This window comes from Brachyistius frenatus, unplaced genomic scaffold, assembly GCF_029030835.1.
Source record: "Brachyistius frenatus isolate BFR_SWC_R1_liver_20210118 unplaced genomic scaffold, ASM2903083v1 Contig_4, whole genome shotgun sequence".
Taxonomy (NCBI): domain Eukaryota; kingdom Metazoa; phylum Chordata; class Actinopteri; family Embiotocidae; genus Brachyistius; species Brachyistius frenatus.
In genome coordinates, this window is record NW_027210603.1 from 9,462,601 (window position 1) to 9,479,393 (window position 16,793).

At 39.8% G+C, this 16,793-nt stretch overlaps 1 protein-coding gene across 1 annotated transcript in view; it reads right to left on the reverse strand.

Moving 5' to 3' along the window:
• cntn3b (contactin 3b) overlaps positions 1-16,793 on the reverse strand; it is a 50,572-nt gene that overhangs the window by 23,424 nt on the left and 10,355 nt on the right. The window contains exons 4-5 of the mRNA XM_069714607.1: positions 4,839-5,014; positions 1,436-1,534 (exon numbers count right to left, since the gene is read on the reverse strand). Of these exons, the coding sequence (XP_069570708.1) occupies positions 1,436-1,534; positions 4,839-5,014 (275 nt within the window). The remainder of the gene's footprint in view (positions 1-1,435; positions 1,535-4,838; positions 5,015-16,793) is intronic.

The following is a 16,793-nucleotide window of genomic DNA, read 5'->3' on the forward strand; positions in this document are numbered from 1 at the left end:
AGAAAAAGAGCAAAATACAAAGGACAGGGGGAGAGAGCTGTGGAGGGAGCAACAGGGCAATGAAGGAATAAAGGGACAGTTGGCTTGCGCTGCTTTACTTTCAATCACTTCTGAAAATGTGGGAAAACACAATAGCGCCACGGTTACAGTAGCCAACCGCGTATAAGCCTATGTCAGCGAGAGAAGCTGTCAAACTGTATTTCACACAGAGTACTCTCACCCATTATCCCATAGACCAGCTGCACAATGCACTGTGCTACAAACTGTTAACTTGTGAAAGAAATTGGTCATTCCAATGTGCAAGCTATTGTATCAAGAGGGTGACAAGCTCGGCAGCAACCATTGTGCATGCTCTCAGTTTTCTGCAGAGTGCAGCCTGCGTCTTTATCTTCTTATTTGTGGCCTCTCATTTATAGAAGACAGTGTTAGCCTCTCACTTGCACAATTAAAGCATCTTTTTTGAATGTGTGGAGGTGCATAAATAAAGGGCTACAGCCAACAGTTTCATGGTGTTTAGCATAAAGACTGGAAACAGTTTGGAAACAGACAGCAAAATTCACCCTTCAGCTCCTTCAATAATTCATGTATTATGCATAAACCTCAACCTGCGATTATGCCAAAGTGTGTAATACACCTGTCAGTTCACGAGAGGATGCCGTGTCAGTGTCACATTTTGCCTTGACTAGCCATGAAAAGTAGGTTTCGGCACCAAAAACCATGCGATAAGGTTTAGAAAAAAGATAATGGTTTGGATTAAAATAAAGAAGTTACTTAATGTATGTTACGTAAGTAACTTATGTACTTACGTTACCTAAATAAAGTCCAGGTTTACTTATGCTTTCCCACGGACTCAAATTTCCCTAAATTCTTTGTTTGTTGCATCCAGCCACCCACAACCTCATTGCTATGCAGACTCTATTACTCTTTACCACTTGAAATGAAAACAGGCCGGTCATTCATGCATGTACTTTCCTTCACGTTGGCAAGTCAAAACGTGACAGTGACACATGTTGGCTAGACATTTTTATCTCGGTTATAATTTTAGTACCTAGACCTCTTTATAACCACACCTTTTTCAGAAGAAGCAAATGAATACAGTGCTATTATTTAGAGGTGCTGTTATGCAGATATTGTCACATTCTGACAGTGTCCAGATACAGTAGCTGTTTACTTGTTTCAAAGTCTTTGTGTTAAGCTCAGTTAACCATCTATCTCATTGCCTTATTTTCATATTTACAGACAGTAACTGTATTTCTTTGAGACTAATTTGAATTACAAAAATAGACTAAAGAAAGAAAGAAAAACACCCTGGTGGAGTTTGGTTTAAACCTGTGTAAACAATTTTAGGGGATGATGATTAAGAACTTGAAAAAATGAAAAGAGTCCCCCTCAAATAAGAGACAACAGCTACAAAAGCCTGATATGGCAAACTTACCTCCAGAATGTGGAGGTGGTCCACACAAGAGAACCACTCCTTGCCCCTCACGGACGTTGACAGCACTCCTCACTGTTTGACTTTTGAAGTTATCGAGATCTGATGAGTCAAATAAGATTGAAATAGAGTTAGACTGCAGCTAAAAAGAAAAGAAAAAAAATGTATAACCACGATAGTTCTGAGTGTCAGACAGCCAAAACGTGTGTTTAGATATAGTTTATATTCACAAGGGTTTCTTAAGGACAGTTTTGAAGAAAGGGGACATACGTTTTCCAAAACTCCCTTCACTTATTCTCTGAGGCATATTTGTGATGTTACATTTGGAGCGCTGGGACTTTAATAGGGCATCATTGATTGCCCCGGGACACCCTCCTGACAGCCTCCAACACTTTCAAAGGCATCCGGGGTGCTGATGAAATAGATGGACCTGACTTGGTGACGTTTACCCTGCAACACTACACTTTAGCACAAGAAAGAGATGAGGCTGAAATAGGATAAAATGAGCGAGGGGAGAAAGGAAATGCTGTGTGGACTGCGCAAACACGGGAGAGCGTGCATGACAAATGACAGTTTGCAGTGCCAGCAGCAATAAGTAACATCATTATTAAATGTGGTGTAATCTTGCACTTAAAAGCATTAGCTTCCCCATCAATACTCTCAGCACAATCTATCCCCCTGCAAATGAATGAGCAGTTGCTGGCACACAAAACCTAAACCTGGGATGATAAACCACCCCTGGCTTCATGACTGATGGAGGGAAGCTGCCGCAGTCCGCTCTGTACTCTGTCTGCACCCTCTGGCTAACAGCCTAGAGTAAGCCTTCCAAACACAAACAAAAGAAAGTCAGTGTGACCGATAAGGGAAATTAGGAGAAGGAAGATTATGGAGAGAAGTGGGACAGAGTGTTGGTAAGATTAATGAGCAGCTCTCTGATGACCGCAGTGGAATCAAACAGAGCCAAGTCACGGCAAGACACCAAAGAGGCCACAGGAGGAGATGGCCGACTTGAAATACAGACGGATGCAGTGTCCTTCTGATCTCACCAGGCTGTCTTAGTAAATACAGAGTCCATCTCCGAATAACATTTATAACTCTGAGGAGCTGTGCTGGAGCAAGATTCATATACCGGGCTGATTGAAAAAGCTCAGCATAACAGCAGTAGATATTTATAAAGGAAATGCCTTCAGAATCAGTGGGAGGTTAATCATAGCATTCATAATAATTACTAATGATAAACAAGGAGAGGGCGTCTCCTTCACCCAAATCCTGCAAAACTGTACATAGAAGGGTTAAGGTGTAGCTGGACTCAGTGCTGGGGGTATACACTTCTCTCTTCAATGGCCTCTGAGCAGAAGAATAATGGGCTTCACTGGAGTGAACTGACCACACACTGTAACTCGGAAACCTAGAGGCCAAACTCAATGTAGCTGCAGTGATTTCTTTGCAAGCAGAATCAGTCTCTGCCATACCAGAGTGGCTGGCCCAGACATTACAAGACTGCCCATTACAGCTCGGAAATGATTGGTTTGAGCAATGTCGCCACCGTAGAGACAATCCCTGCAATCTTTGGTTTCTGCCAGGGTTCTTGTAGAAAGCTAATAATAACTGCGTCAGAGGCACCACAATACAACTCTTTACGTGTATGTGAGACATTCATAAGAAAGATTAATCTTATTTACAACAATAGACTATATAAAAATGGACGTGGGCTCTGGGTTGGAAAAGTAAAACCTAAGCAGAAGTAAATCAAAGTGTGATACTACTGAGGGCCACTAGGTTTAAAAAACCTCTGACTCCTGTTGAATCCCATTCAAATGATGTCAACTTCTTTCATGAAAAAAAAGCTAATATACTTTTTCTACAAGTCATAATAGTCTCATTAGCTAAAGTCACTCCTTGTGATGAGTTATCTTGTGGTAACTTTGGAAATATTTCCATAATTAATTAGATGTTAAGCCTCAAAGAGGCATGTTTGGGGTCCCGGTTTGATTAATGCCTGGTTGTATCCGGGTTGCCAGCATAGGTAGGCAGGCATAGTGTTCCCCAGCTTGTCCAAATATGGTCAATACTGCGACAACTAAAACGCCAGATGAGGCTTCAAAACAGCTGGTCACAAACCAATGGGTGGCATCATGATGGGTATTTTTGTTTTGCCCATCGTTTGTATAGGTTATGGTAAAATTGTACTCAGTTACATCATTTGTAGTGTCTCTGTCCACTATAGCAAAGTTCGGCAAGGCTACAAACATGTCAATCAGATAGGGTGTAAAGAATCCAATAGTTTAGCCAGATTATTCAAGTCACTGCTAGTATATTTGTGACTGGTCTGATCGTCTGAGTGGTCATGTTTCTCTCCTGTCTGACGGTTTTCTGCATTCCCAGATCTCAGCAATTTGTTGACCTAAGTTGTATCGAAGCTGAATTTTGAAACCGAAGTTTTGTAATTCATTTTGACCATTATTTTGGTTGTTTATGCTGTAAGAAATTACCTGCAGTAGTACGTGCTTTTAGTGGTTGCAGCAGAATTTTGAAGGCAAAGCAAAGCAAAGCAGGAAAGAAGGCATGACATTTCTATCTTAGGCCAGTGGCCTCATTACACGGAAAAACAGAAGTATCAGCCTTGCTGATCTCCTAGACCTCCCTCACTGCGCATTAGGCACGACAATACATTTCAAGCAGCTCTTCTCTTCACCCAGTCCTCACAAGTGAGATTCATTACTGAGCTATAGGGATAATGGCAGTCCATCTCCTGAGAGGAAGTGAAAGGCTCTCTATCCTTGGGACATGATCAATAGTCAGCAGACTTGATCAACAGAGGAGAGGTGCCTCTGCAGTGCTTGTCTGGAAGGTAAGACCCTACTCCGCAGCATCACTCCCCAGCTTGCCTTTTTTTCTTTAAAGCAGCAGGCTGCCAGAGCAGCAGACAGCCTGTCACCGTCAGATCGGCTCACAATCTGCTGAATTTATTATACATAAAGTCAGGCTGGTTATTACAAAGATACAAACACTTCTTAAGCATTATTTGTGTTTGTTTGCTTTAAAGTCTGGATCACAGGGGCTGGCGATCACTTAGGAAACATGAGTCCGTTCAGAAGAAGCACAGATGCTGTCATAGTTGGAACCACTAATGAGAATCAATGGAGTTCTGAGGCAGTCAGAAGCTACCTCACCCACTGTGTTTGTTGCCTCTGACATTTCATTCGATTACCATTTCCCCCCCTTGAAAATATATTGCCAGGCAATCTAAATGAGAAATCTGAATGGTAGATGAAAAAAAAAAAAAATGGAGCATGTACATAAGCTTATTCCCCCACATGTCAGGCTGATATAGAGCAAATACAAGAGTGTCATAAGTGTTTCAAAGCCAAGCCAGAAATGTGTTAGAAATTGGAGAATCACTTACATGCAAATTGGAGGCTGGCTCTGCGGCTAACGACGGACCCCCACGTGTTGAAAGTCGTGCACTGGTAAACGCCGGAGTCTTGGTCCTTGTCCAGGTTTCTAATGATCAGGCTGCCCCCAGACATGTGACGCCGGTAGTCATTCCCCAGATCAATGAGTGTTCCGTTTAGTGACCATCTGGAAAAACGCAAACACAATCAGTAGCTGAGCCCCCCTGGAGATGAACACTTGCAGGGTTTGTCACAGAGATCGATTTGATTGGTCCGCCCACATCATGCTGAGAAGATAAAAGGTGTGTAATAAGAGGAGGGCTTTGTATTAATAACAGAACAGCAAGTTAGGATGAAAGAAATAATTGCATCGTCAACAGCTATGGATCCCAGTTTGAATTAATTTAAGTATTTTGTTTTGCTTTTAATTCAGGCAAAATTCCAAAAACCGAGCAAATCTACTTTGGTGAGTATTGATTTCCTCCTACTTGCATAGTGAAGTGGATTTTATTTCATCTCAGTTTTAATTACCTCCACTAAGGAGGCCTGGTCCAGTTTGTAAGCGTGCTAGCAGGATATCTGGGTTTTATTGATGTTTGCTGGAAATGTTAACTGGATATCTGAAAAAGAGTTCAGTGAAACTTTGTCGATAATGACTCCCAGGAACAACTGTGGGTGAGAATATACATAATTATGTTTCATAGCAGAGTAAGAAAGAGCTTTTTAAAGTTTTCACCACGTAACCCATGGATATTTTGGTCAGTCCTCCACTTTGATGTAGACAGAAATATCTAACAGCTATTCAAGAGAGACACTGGTATTCAATCGTACAGACGCTAGCTTTAACACCACCACTGGGTTCTTGACTACTTTTAGATGGATTGCCAATGGATTTGGATACAGATATTTATGTCCCCTACAGGGTGAATGAAGTCAAAATGTCCCTTTTTCCAATATACTTGTTTATAAAAATAGTCATTAGTATTTCCAGCAGCCTTTCAAGGGTTTGCCTATGTTAGTATAAGTGCCAGACCTACAAACTGGCAGGCCAATATATAAAGCACTATTAGCTTATTGCAGATGTAATATGGCAGATATTAACAACAGTAACAGCAGTGTTTCCATTAAAAAGAGGGACCACCAATGTCCCGCTCATTATGCATCTGGGTCTCAGATTAAAGAAAGGAAACTAAGCAAGCCATATCATGATTAGATGGGTCACGAATTTTGAGTATTCAAATAGTCGTTTTAATCTCCAAAATCAATTAGTACATGCGACTTTCGTTCTTCCTTATTTCCCGTTTTTACCGAGGCCTAGCTGTAATGCGTTACTCCCTTCAGAAGGTGGCGGTAACGTGCCTAAAAGGTACCTGCCAGCTGCATTAAATAACATGGTTAGAAGAAGATCACGCTGCTTTCGGGGGTGCGGAGCTTTGAAGGTAAAGCTGTCCTGGTATTAGATTTCCCGGTGTGAACATGGGGAAACATGCAAAGACAACTACAGCCATCAGAAAGTTCTGCGTGGAACTTCTTCAAAACATAGATAATGATGAGGTGCGGTGCGAACCATGCAGGTCAAGCTAGAATACAAGTCTTCCACTGCAAAGCACACTCATTAGACTGAAGCACCGAGCAAACGTCCTCTCTTTATATTAATGTGTTTGTGTGCGCGCGGTCGGACGGTGGTTATTATAATTTTGTATGCATCTCGAATCGAGAATTATAATAATAATAAAATAATAATAATAAAAATAACATCACTCATATAACATTGTTGGATCTTTTCAATATCTGAGTATTAGCAGCCACAAAGATCCAGCATCAGTTAGGCTATTGTTACCACAGCAACATACTAAACGGAAATCTATGTATTATGTTAGACATTCTTAGAATGCTGATATTAGTATTTAACTCAAAGCACCGCTTTGTCTAAGCACAGTCTTATGGAGCCATCTTGTTTCTCTTTGTTCATTAATCGTAGCACATACTTGAATATAAAATGAGTACCACGCTTGCATTGCTACTGTATGTACAATTTGATCTAGATTTCAATCTAAATGGAGATTAAAATGTCTAAACATTTTCTGTTATTGAAATTACAAATCAAAAGGATCGTGCAGCCTTGGCAGATTCGTGCACTCTTTCAGTGCTTTCTAATTAGTTTTCTGTTTGTGGTTTTGTGTTTCTGACTTATTGCTTTCTGACACCCTCATATTGCATTGACTACAGACCATTTCCCTCAAAGAAAGGTCATGAGGCACTCCGTCATGCAAACTGAATTCAGGAAGTGACAGCTATTAATCACAGCTACCATCAGAGACACTGAAACACTGAATAATGCTCATCGTGAACAATAAAAACACTTCACATGGAATTCACTGAAATGTACGGCCTGTCAGTCTGACATATTTGAAAGAGATGTAAAGTACTATATGATACTGTACCTACAGGAGCAGTGAAGCAGGACTTTGCCTTAGAGCATTAACACAGATGAAAAATTACATTTCTGACAGAATTTGAGAAATAAAGCCTTGTGAAAGTCTGCCTCAGCGATATGAATGTGAAATGACAATTCCAATGATAAGGAGAAAAAAAAAATCAATATTATTTTTTTCCCCTTCTAGGCAAACTAACAGGCAGTTAGAGTGATGCGTCGCGTAGTCTTAAAGCCAGTCATGGCTCTCCCCAGCTTCCTGCCTGACAGACTACAAAAGGCGAAGCTGTCTTTCATCTTGTAGCCTGCATTATTCATGTAACAGTCTGTACCAGTCATTTAATCTGGCTGATTTTGTCACTGTTACAACATTATTACTTTAAAATGCACTGTATTTGTCAGGTTTCCAAGAATATATATGTGAAAAAAACAAACATTTAAACTAAGACACACCTTTTACTAATAAGAGTTTATTGATGAGGTCCCTATAATTCTCCATTTGAATTCTCCATCGTCTTTCTGCTATTCCTTTTGTGCCAAAGGGAGGATTATTGTACTTGCAAAAGGGGAGGAGGTTAAATGGAAAAGGATGGGAAGATAGTTAGACCTGCAGCATACCAGCATGATTGAGCTTAATGGGAGAGGAAGGTGGGCAGCCTGGACAGATCACACAGCCCTGGAGCAGACAGCTGGCCAGGTGTGATGGTGCCTCTGCTCCGCCGACACAATTAGTAAGCCACGCACCCACTCCAGTCACAGAAACAACAGAGACACGCTCTGATATTAGCGGTCATGGGGAACCTGTCATCACAAAGCACCTGTTTGCCTTTTTTATGGGATTCAAAGATAAGGAAAAATCAACAAGAGCAAATGAGCTGCTGTCTTTTTGTCATTAGAGGTAACATACATTGCCTCATATTCATAACCGCAATGTATTTAAAAGAGCATTTTAAACTTCTTTTTTTTTTTTAAACTACTGGCCATTACTGACCAGTTGTGAATAAAACAATAAACTCGCACTTTCAACTTCTCCCAAGGTGACAGTTGGACATAAACTAAGGAAAATGTGAACTTTCCCACTTAGAAAATATGAAGAAACTTCCACAAAACACAATGCACACAGCATCTTTATAAAGACTGCGAGGCTGTAATTATTACAAGATAGAAGGAGGACTTTCTCTGAATGTAGTGCTCTTGCACAGCTGTGTGGAGCAGTTTGAATTTTGTGCATATGTTAAAAATTTGCCACAGCCAAGAGAACCTGGTGGAAACGTTTCCAATCTTCATTTGAGAAAATATGATAAATATGAGTCTCAGTCTCATCTGCAGCTGCACTCGACATCACTCCAACATCCGCCACCTGACAATCAATGTAGCTGCAAATTGTCACTGTTTGCTTACTGCTGTATCCAAAATCATGTCTTTATTCACTCTTCACTAAGTAGACGACAATATTGTATGTTAAATGGCAGAATGAAGACATAATTTCAGATCAGTACTCAGGTAAATTTTTGGGTGCCTAACAAAATAATGGACTTGTTTTCCCTACCTGAACAGTGTATGGTGGTAGATAAGTAAGTGTCACTTTCTGATATATCATGATTTATAAATCATAACAAATGATATAAAATGAATATGAAATACATAATTTACTCATTATTTATACATAAGATATAGCTCATTAATAATATTCCTGGGATAATATGTTAAGGTATTATGAAAGTATTATCTGGCTATTGATAAGGTCAAGTTATTAACAGTAATTGTTAAAAGATCAACATTTAAAATACACATTTACATCTGTGGTTATAAATGGTAATAGGACATTAATAAAAGGTTATTCACAATTGATTAAGTAGTTATAAATATTTGTAAATTGTTTATAAAAGTTCTTACTTTTAAGCAAACAACAGTAAGTCATATTTAATTTTAAGTGGGTGCAAGTAATTAATAAACAGTGAAAAACAAGCATTGGGATTAGTAAGTGAAGCATAATAAACCACTAAGTAAACAAGTTAAATGTTATTGCATCATTGATGAAGGCTAATAAATCCTCACGTATGCAAGTACAATTTTAGAGTCATTTGCTAAGGATTCTTTCAGTAATCTGTGTCTGTTTGTAAATGTAAACCTGCAGCAGTGCAAAACTTTTGGCGACCGTCTCAAGCAGAGTAATTAGAAAAAACACAGTCAACGCTGATGGTGTGTGGTTGACATACACCTACAGGTGATCACGACTCCCAGCCCCCACCCTGTCTTCCATATTCCAGGAGCGCTCGCTTCAAATGATCCCGTGCCAATAAGGGCAGAGGGGAAAAAAAGCATCAAGTTATGGATTTCTCAGATGTGGTAGTTATTTTCTGACACAGAAATGTGTACTTGTATCAAAACAGTGTTTTTAGAAAATTGTTATAAACTGAGGGCTAGTTACGTATATATAGATTATAACTGACAGGTCCGGGATGTAAATTAACAGTTTACTATAAAGTTATTTTTTTCCAATCACTCTCCAGTTGCTATTTATTATCATACTATTCAGAGAAATGCTGCATTTATTTTTTTGTCGCTACAAAACAAGCAAAAAGACACAAAATATAATTGGGTTTATTACATTAGATTACACTCGACTTGTATTGAGTTGGGTCTGTTATATGGTTTAGATATTGTACAAGTAAATTGTTGAGGATCAAGCACTCAAGATGTTCACTCACCTTTTATTGCTACACGATTGACGATCCATCATTTTCTTTTTTTGACATTAATCCTTCCACTATATTCCAAGATTTACACCAGTTTAACTCTCAGCTACTGCAACCCACTCTGCAATACTCGACAGCACTGCGTTCCCAAATGTTGCTTCAATTTTCAGCTCCGGCAAAATAACCATTTCTGGGTGACATAAAACGCATCACGACAGGCGCCCCACCGGGGTAATGTCTCACCAGACACCAGATTTTAATACTGCGCAACTATGAAATACAGAGATTTATCTGGTAGTAGTAGGCTTCATCAGAATTCTGTGAACTAACGTTCATTTCAATATAAAAGCCTTGCATTCTCCCTGTAATAAGTGGGGGAAAAAAATAGAGTAATCTGATGAATTATAGACTATCAGGTTTGAAGGGGGACTCTCCCTAACCTGGAAACCCAATACATTGTACTATTCAATGGCTTACAACTGATCTATCAAGCACTGATACATCATTTATTGCCACTATTAAAGCCATTAGTTGCAATACATAACCTTTCAGTTGAGGCACCTTCTTAGAAAGTGGTACCTATCAATCTCAATCAAAGACTATTGCTCATACACCATTTTTAGGGACGACCACACAACTAAAATCATGCGGTCAATATGATTTTCCTCTTTTAAAGCTCAGTCGTTTTCCTTTGCAGAAAAGGGCAAAACATTTCTCACACTCAATAAACTCGATTACACTTTATTAAGTTAGTTCGGGAGATTGAACGTGTGTAGGGATTTCTTCTTTTTTTTTTTGCTTTCTGTTTTGAAAATATCAAATATTTAAACTTCTTCATGCCTCTAAAAATCATTCATGGGTTGAACTGCTGACAACTCAGAATCCTCCTGAGGCCAATACTTGTGACAAGGGCTCACAAGAAGGTATTTCATTGACTACAATCCCCGACGATAAAGATAATTCAATTAAGCAACACAATGTAGTAATCAATTTCCTATTTTAACTAATTTTGAAGCACTAGATCTATTATTATATCAATTTCAATTGCATTTTAATAATAAACTGCATTAATAAAACAGAAAGATCAGGTAGAAGTCCTTATTGTGAAAAATATTGAATCAAACACCAAATCAGGGAGAAAGGAGCTTACAGTAAATCAGACGGAGGCAGGAGAACAGTGCTATTTGCTGCGGTGTGCTGCAGGCTCGGGCTGATCTGAGCATGCTCAGAATGAACTCCTCGTGACCTTGAAGTTCACATCAATTTTGCATGAGGGCTCCTCATCAAATAGACCAGCGATTGTACTGCAGCACTGGCTTACCGGCCTTCCCTTCAGGCCAGATACCCACAGAGACATCAGTGTGACCACACACCACGGACTACATGCTGTTCACACATATACACACACGGACACACACAGAGCTTTATAGCTGATAACGGAAATTCAACTGCTGACCAGGGTACTCTCTACAATTATATTTCACAGGGTATTGCTGCTGCTTTTTAATAAATTGATGTTCATTTGGCTTTAAAGTCAAATGTAACACAATACATTTGACTAAAACCCCTCTGTATCAGTGTGAGTGCTTGTGTGTGTGTGTGTGTGTGTGTGTGTGTGTGTGTGTGTGTGTGTGTGTGTGTGTGTGTGTGTGTGTGTGTGTGTGTGTGTGTGTGTGTGTGTGTGTGTGTGTGTGTGTGTGTGTGTGTGTGTGTGTGTGTAAGCATATCTGAGTGTGTGTCAGCTTACGAAATCCAATGGAATTAGTGAAATATTAACATTTATACAGTGCTTGTGCACATGTATACACCCACAGTCCCAAAGAAATTTATCCACACACATAATATCATGTACAATTACAACTGATGGTCTAAATATGATGCTTTTGATCAAATTGAAAGTAAAGTAAGTACAAAAGAAAACTATATTCATCCAGCGACATCCAGTAAATAGGGCCATACAGTAAATCTGCTGCTCAGTCTACAAATATAGCCTATATTAAAGACAATAGCCCTGCCTCCTGGCAGTTTATCCTGTTGGTTTTAAAATGATCTCCCAAGACCAAGGGCCATATAATTTCCTCAGCCTGTAAAGGGACAAGTAACCCTCCAAAAGATAAAAATCGATTCCATTTGAAACTGTTTCTAGAGTGCGGGCTGTTATTTGGCGTTATGCTGCAACTGAATTAATCACAAGAAAAGAAAAAGTCTTCAAATCACACCCTCTCAGTACTATTTATGTCCGTTAATGCGTGCCAACCCGTAAACAAAGGTTGAGTCATACATCTGCCTAAAGTCACATGACATGATAGCAGACACCAGTCAGAGCACGTTTTTATTCCCCCTTTCCAATCACTACTGTGCCCTTGATCCCGCGTTACAGCAGATTCATAGTAAACACAGTGACAGGTGTATTCATAAAGTAGAGCTCTGAGCCCTGGAGTGCACTCTGGTGCTCCACTGGACTATTTGTCAACTGAAGAACTGTCAGGGCTCCCGTTCATATATTCGCCGTGTCACTGAGTGGGCGAGGTGAAGGTGGAGCGGAGCTCAGAAAACAAAATCAGGTGGTATGAAGCCAGCTAGCAGCAGTAACTCGCAAGGATTATGATCATAAACAAAGGTGACAACCAGGCATTCTCATTTTCAGAACGTCTGCACTTCTATAGCACCTTTTTACCCAGGCCGTCTACAAAACTCTTAGCAATCTTTACCTCCCTTTTAATGCAAGCAGAGCTGCCTTGCAGGCTCACCTGCCATCGGTAGTTGGAGTTCATTGTCCTACCCAAGAACACTTCAGCATCTGGTCAGAGAGAGAGCCGGGGATTGAACTGCCAAACTAACGATTAGTGAGCAACCCCTCTAAGCCACAGCCACCCCTGTTTCATGAGTCACATGTATTATGTGTGAATCCAAAGCCTGAGCTTATTTTTCTGTGCCATAGAGTCACAATGAAGTCCAGCAACTCAACAGCGAGCCTCACCAACTCAGTGGGTGGCATGTTCCTTTACTACTATAAACCTGGGCACTGCCTTTTACTTTGAATCCGCACTAGGTCCACGATCCAGCTGCCGTAAATACCAAATAGCTCACTGAATCTGTATTCATCTGCAGCTGAAAATAGTCCCCAACAGAAGCCTTTCCAGTGCTCAGCTGGTTTTAGAAAGTACTCAGCCTGTTTTTTGAAAATTAAACCATAAATTCCGGAGCCATTTCTAAACATTTACACCCTCAGCAGGAACCACTGGGCTCGGCCTGAGAGCCACATAATAATTAAAGCCACGGATTCAGAGAAGTGCTTTGTTGGTTTTTGGTCTTTCAAAAGAGTTGTCGGGAAGTGACAAAAATACAGACTAACGCCAGACTTATCCTTTGAGTTTTCTTTCTTTTTGCAACTAAAACAGGGTACTACAATACAGCTATGCAGATTGTAGCAGTTATTTTTTTTTTTAAATATAAAGAAGGAGGCACATTTCCAACATACTTTCCTTATCTAAATAAGTGTATGTAGGCTGTGCAGTTGTCGTTCCAGTTTATGACACAGACTCTTATTTAAAAAATAAATAAATAAATAAAATAGACAGTCTCCAGGCCTGACAACTGAAGCAAATGCCTTAAGGTGCAATAGCACAAAGAGCCAGTATAGGGTTTCAAAAAACTAGATCCCTGTTGATTCAGATTCAAAGAGCATAAACTTCTCTCATGAAAGTGACTGAATTTTCTCCGTAAGTCATTATTATGTCATAAGCTAAATTCACTCCATCAGATCAGTGTTCTGGTGGTTCTTCTGAAAATATTTCCATCATGAATTAGGTATTAGGCCTGGTTTGATTGACACACCTGGGGTGCAGTCAGACTGCCAGTATAGATGGGCGGGCAGAGGGTCCTCAGGTTTTCAGCTCATCCAAATATGGTCACTTCTGGCTCCAATAAACTGTGATAGCAATGGCCAAAATGTCAGACTCAAGGTGTGTTGCCACTTGGACGCAAATATACAATATCTATAACACATTTTATTGGTCATTGTATTAATACATAGAATAGTATGCTAAACTTCAGTTACATTATGTATATCTGGCTTCTTCACAATGGAATCAAGAAAAAAAACAGACATTCAGAAAATAAAACGGATGTAGATAAGAATCTGATTCATAACTGACCATTTTAATGGTGTTAAATGTCATTAGTAAGATTTCAGCACCATGTGATATTCAGGAAAGCTGAAACCTGACAAGGGTTAACATCATCTTCTCTGACAAATTCAATATACTGCGGCCCAATTTTCTCTATGGATATTAAACCAAATGGATGAATTTTTCTTAATAGCTGGTGTAACTGAGGAAATTAAGTGTCTGAATGTAATACCCTCTCGCTTGGCATATCTAATTATACAAATACTGTTCATTTGCAGGGTGTAGGCCTGTGCATAGCTTGCAGACTCTGGTGAAAGTCACAGCATGACCACATCCTAAAGGCATTTCTTTCAGCCTGCTCAGGACATTTTGAGGTTCTAATTTCAGTATTAATGAAATAAATTGCAAAGAATTTATGCTTTCTATTTTTTACACTGGGACAAAGACAAGTCCTCTCCTTGCCCAAAGGGAAACAAGTCAAGGACAATCAGAGTCAGAAAAACTGATGCAACCCAAATAAAGCACAAAAAAAAAAAAAAGACTCCATTCTCAAAGTAAAATTAAGGGCAAAAATCTCATGTCTTTAAAAGCATTACAGAAATGTCAATCCACAGTGGTGAGAGTTTGCTTACTCAAACATCACATCTTCCTTTTAAACCTGGTTTCACATTCTTTATTCATAATTGAAGGCAGTGACTCTGATCTGTAGAGCTACTGACCTAGATGGATATTAATGTTGTTTTTGTACTGCAAGCAGAAGCCAAGTGCTCTGAAATTTTGGAAAACTAGTTAACAGCAGATACTAAATAAAATGTTAAGCTACAGAAGGCTGATTAGAGAAGCAGGGTGCAGTTAAGCAGAAGATGTGCATGGAATCAGAGCAATATAAATGGCAATACAAATGACTTTCATCAGCAGAACTCCTAGGGTTTATGGGTGGTGTATATTTCAAATGAGGCTTTTTTTTTTTTTTTTTTACTGTTTTGTGTGGCCAAACGAGGTCTGATCTCTAGCCTGGTGCTAATAGACCCACATCCACTCCATGCATACATGGGTTAGGCTACACTCCATAGTTTTTTGCCAGTTGTTGTATCCTAAGAGGTGGAGACCTCAGGTTCATTTTGAAACTGAGCAGCCTTTAACTGATCGCCATTAACCACCATTTGCGCCCAAACTATACCTTCACTGCAACTACATTCAGCAAAGAAGGCTCGACTTTAACATCATCGCACTTAGTCTCCCCCACTGTCCCTCAGTGTGGCTGTGCAAATTGTAATGTGAAAAGGGTTTCCAGACTATAATCACTACAAGGAAGAATACAGTCTAATCTTTCACGAGGAGTTCATTCAGAGCATGCTCAGATCAGCCCGAGCCTGCAGCACACTGCAGCAAATAGCACTGTTCTCCCGCCTCTGTCTGATTTACTGTAAGCTCCTTTCTCCCTGATTTGGTGTTTGATTCAATATCAAAAGGTCAAATGTTTAACTATCCTTTCATTTGGTCTTTACCAACTCCTGACAAATATACTGTCATTACATGGAATTGGTGAGCTCGTGGTTATGACATGGGAAGTTGTGTACATGGTATACTTGGAGTTTAAGTGAAACAATGCTGCTAGGCAACGGCAATATGGAAGGCATCTAGAAGTGGTTTAGTAAGGTAGCATCTGGGTAACGTAACCTAGACAATGCATGCCTAACGATAGGGGGGATTAGGCTGTTGGCAACATAAATATTTTCTTCAGACGTATTATTGAATTAAGTAGAAAAACTCGATATGATTAAAATCACAATATATCAACTTTTTATCTGATGAAAAATGAACTGCCATGACCTTTACCACTTTTGAAAACGTCAGCAAACACACACCAACTCGTGAACTCAGGGCTTTCACAAAATCCCAAGGTTGTTAATACCACAAAAGTGGAGCTTTCAAATAGAGTCGTATCGTGAACACAGTAAACATGACCCCATTTAAAGGCAGTGCCCTTAGCTGCTAAATGCACCGCTGGGTTCACACGCGGATTGACCTCGGGAGCGCTGGGACATTTCCCGGTGGCCTGACGACCGTTGTGGCCAGTCATGTACAGCCGCAGTGTTTCCGACGCAATATTTTTCCTCAGATGGCGAATGCACGAGCTGCCGGTCAGACTAGCATGGGTCATTCCTTCACCATCCTAGGAAAATGTGATGGTGCACAGCCTATGTACACGGCTCAGAAACAACTTCACTATGGTGCTCTGCTCCACACAGCAGTGACCGTCAAACTACATCTCTACTGTTAACATTTAAGACAAGTCATCTGGCACAGTGAACGGTCAGGACAAAAGGTGGAGCAGGGAGGGAGAGAACGAAAAGAGAAGGTGTCACAGATGCAGATAAATGTAGCAAAGGAAAGGATTAGGTCAGTCAAATACACACTCATTGTTTACTCAGAGGCAGATATGAGATGACTTTTCCTTAACCGGCTGATAAGGGTTAAATAAAATTAGCTGTGAGCTAAAGCTATTTCTTTAAAGCTGTTTTGGCCTATTACACCTGCAGTTATGTGTACAATATTATATGTATTTGACTGAATGTATATATATATATTTATTTTTATGCTGAATACTGTGACCTATATCTTTCAATTGTGGAGGGTTTTTTGACTTTTGGATTGAACTTAGGCTATATTGTTGTAGGTTTAGATTTAGTGAATGTGTGT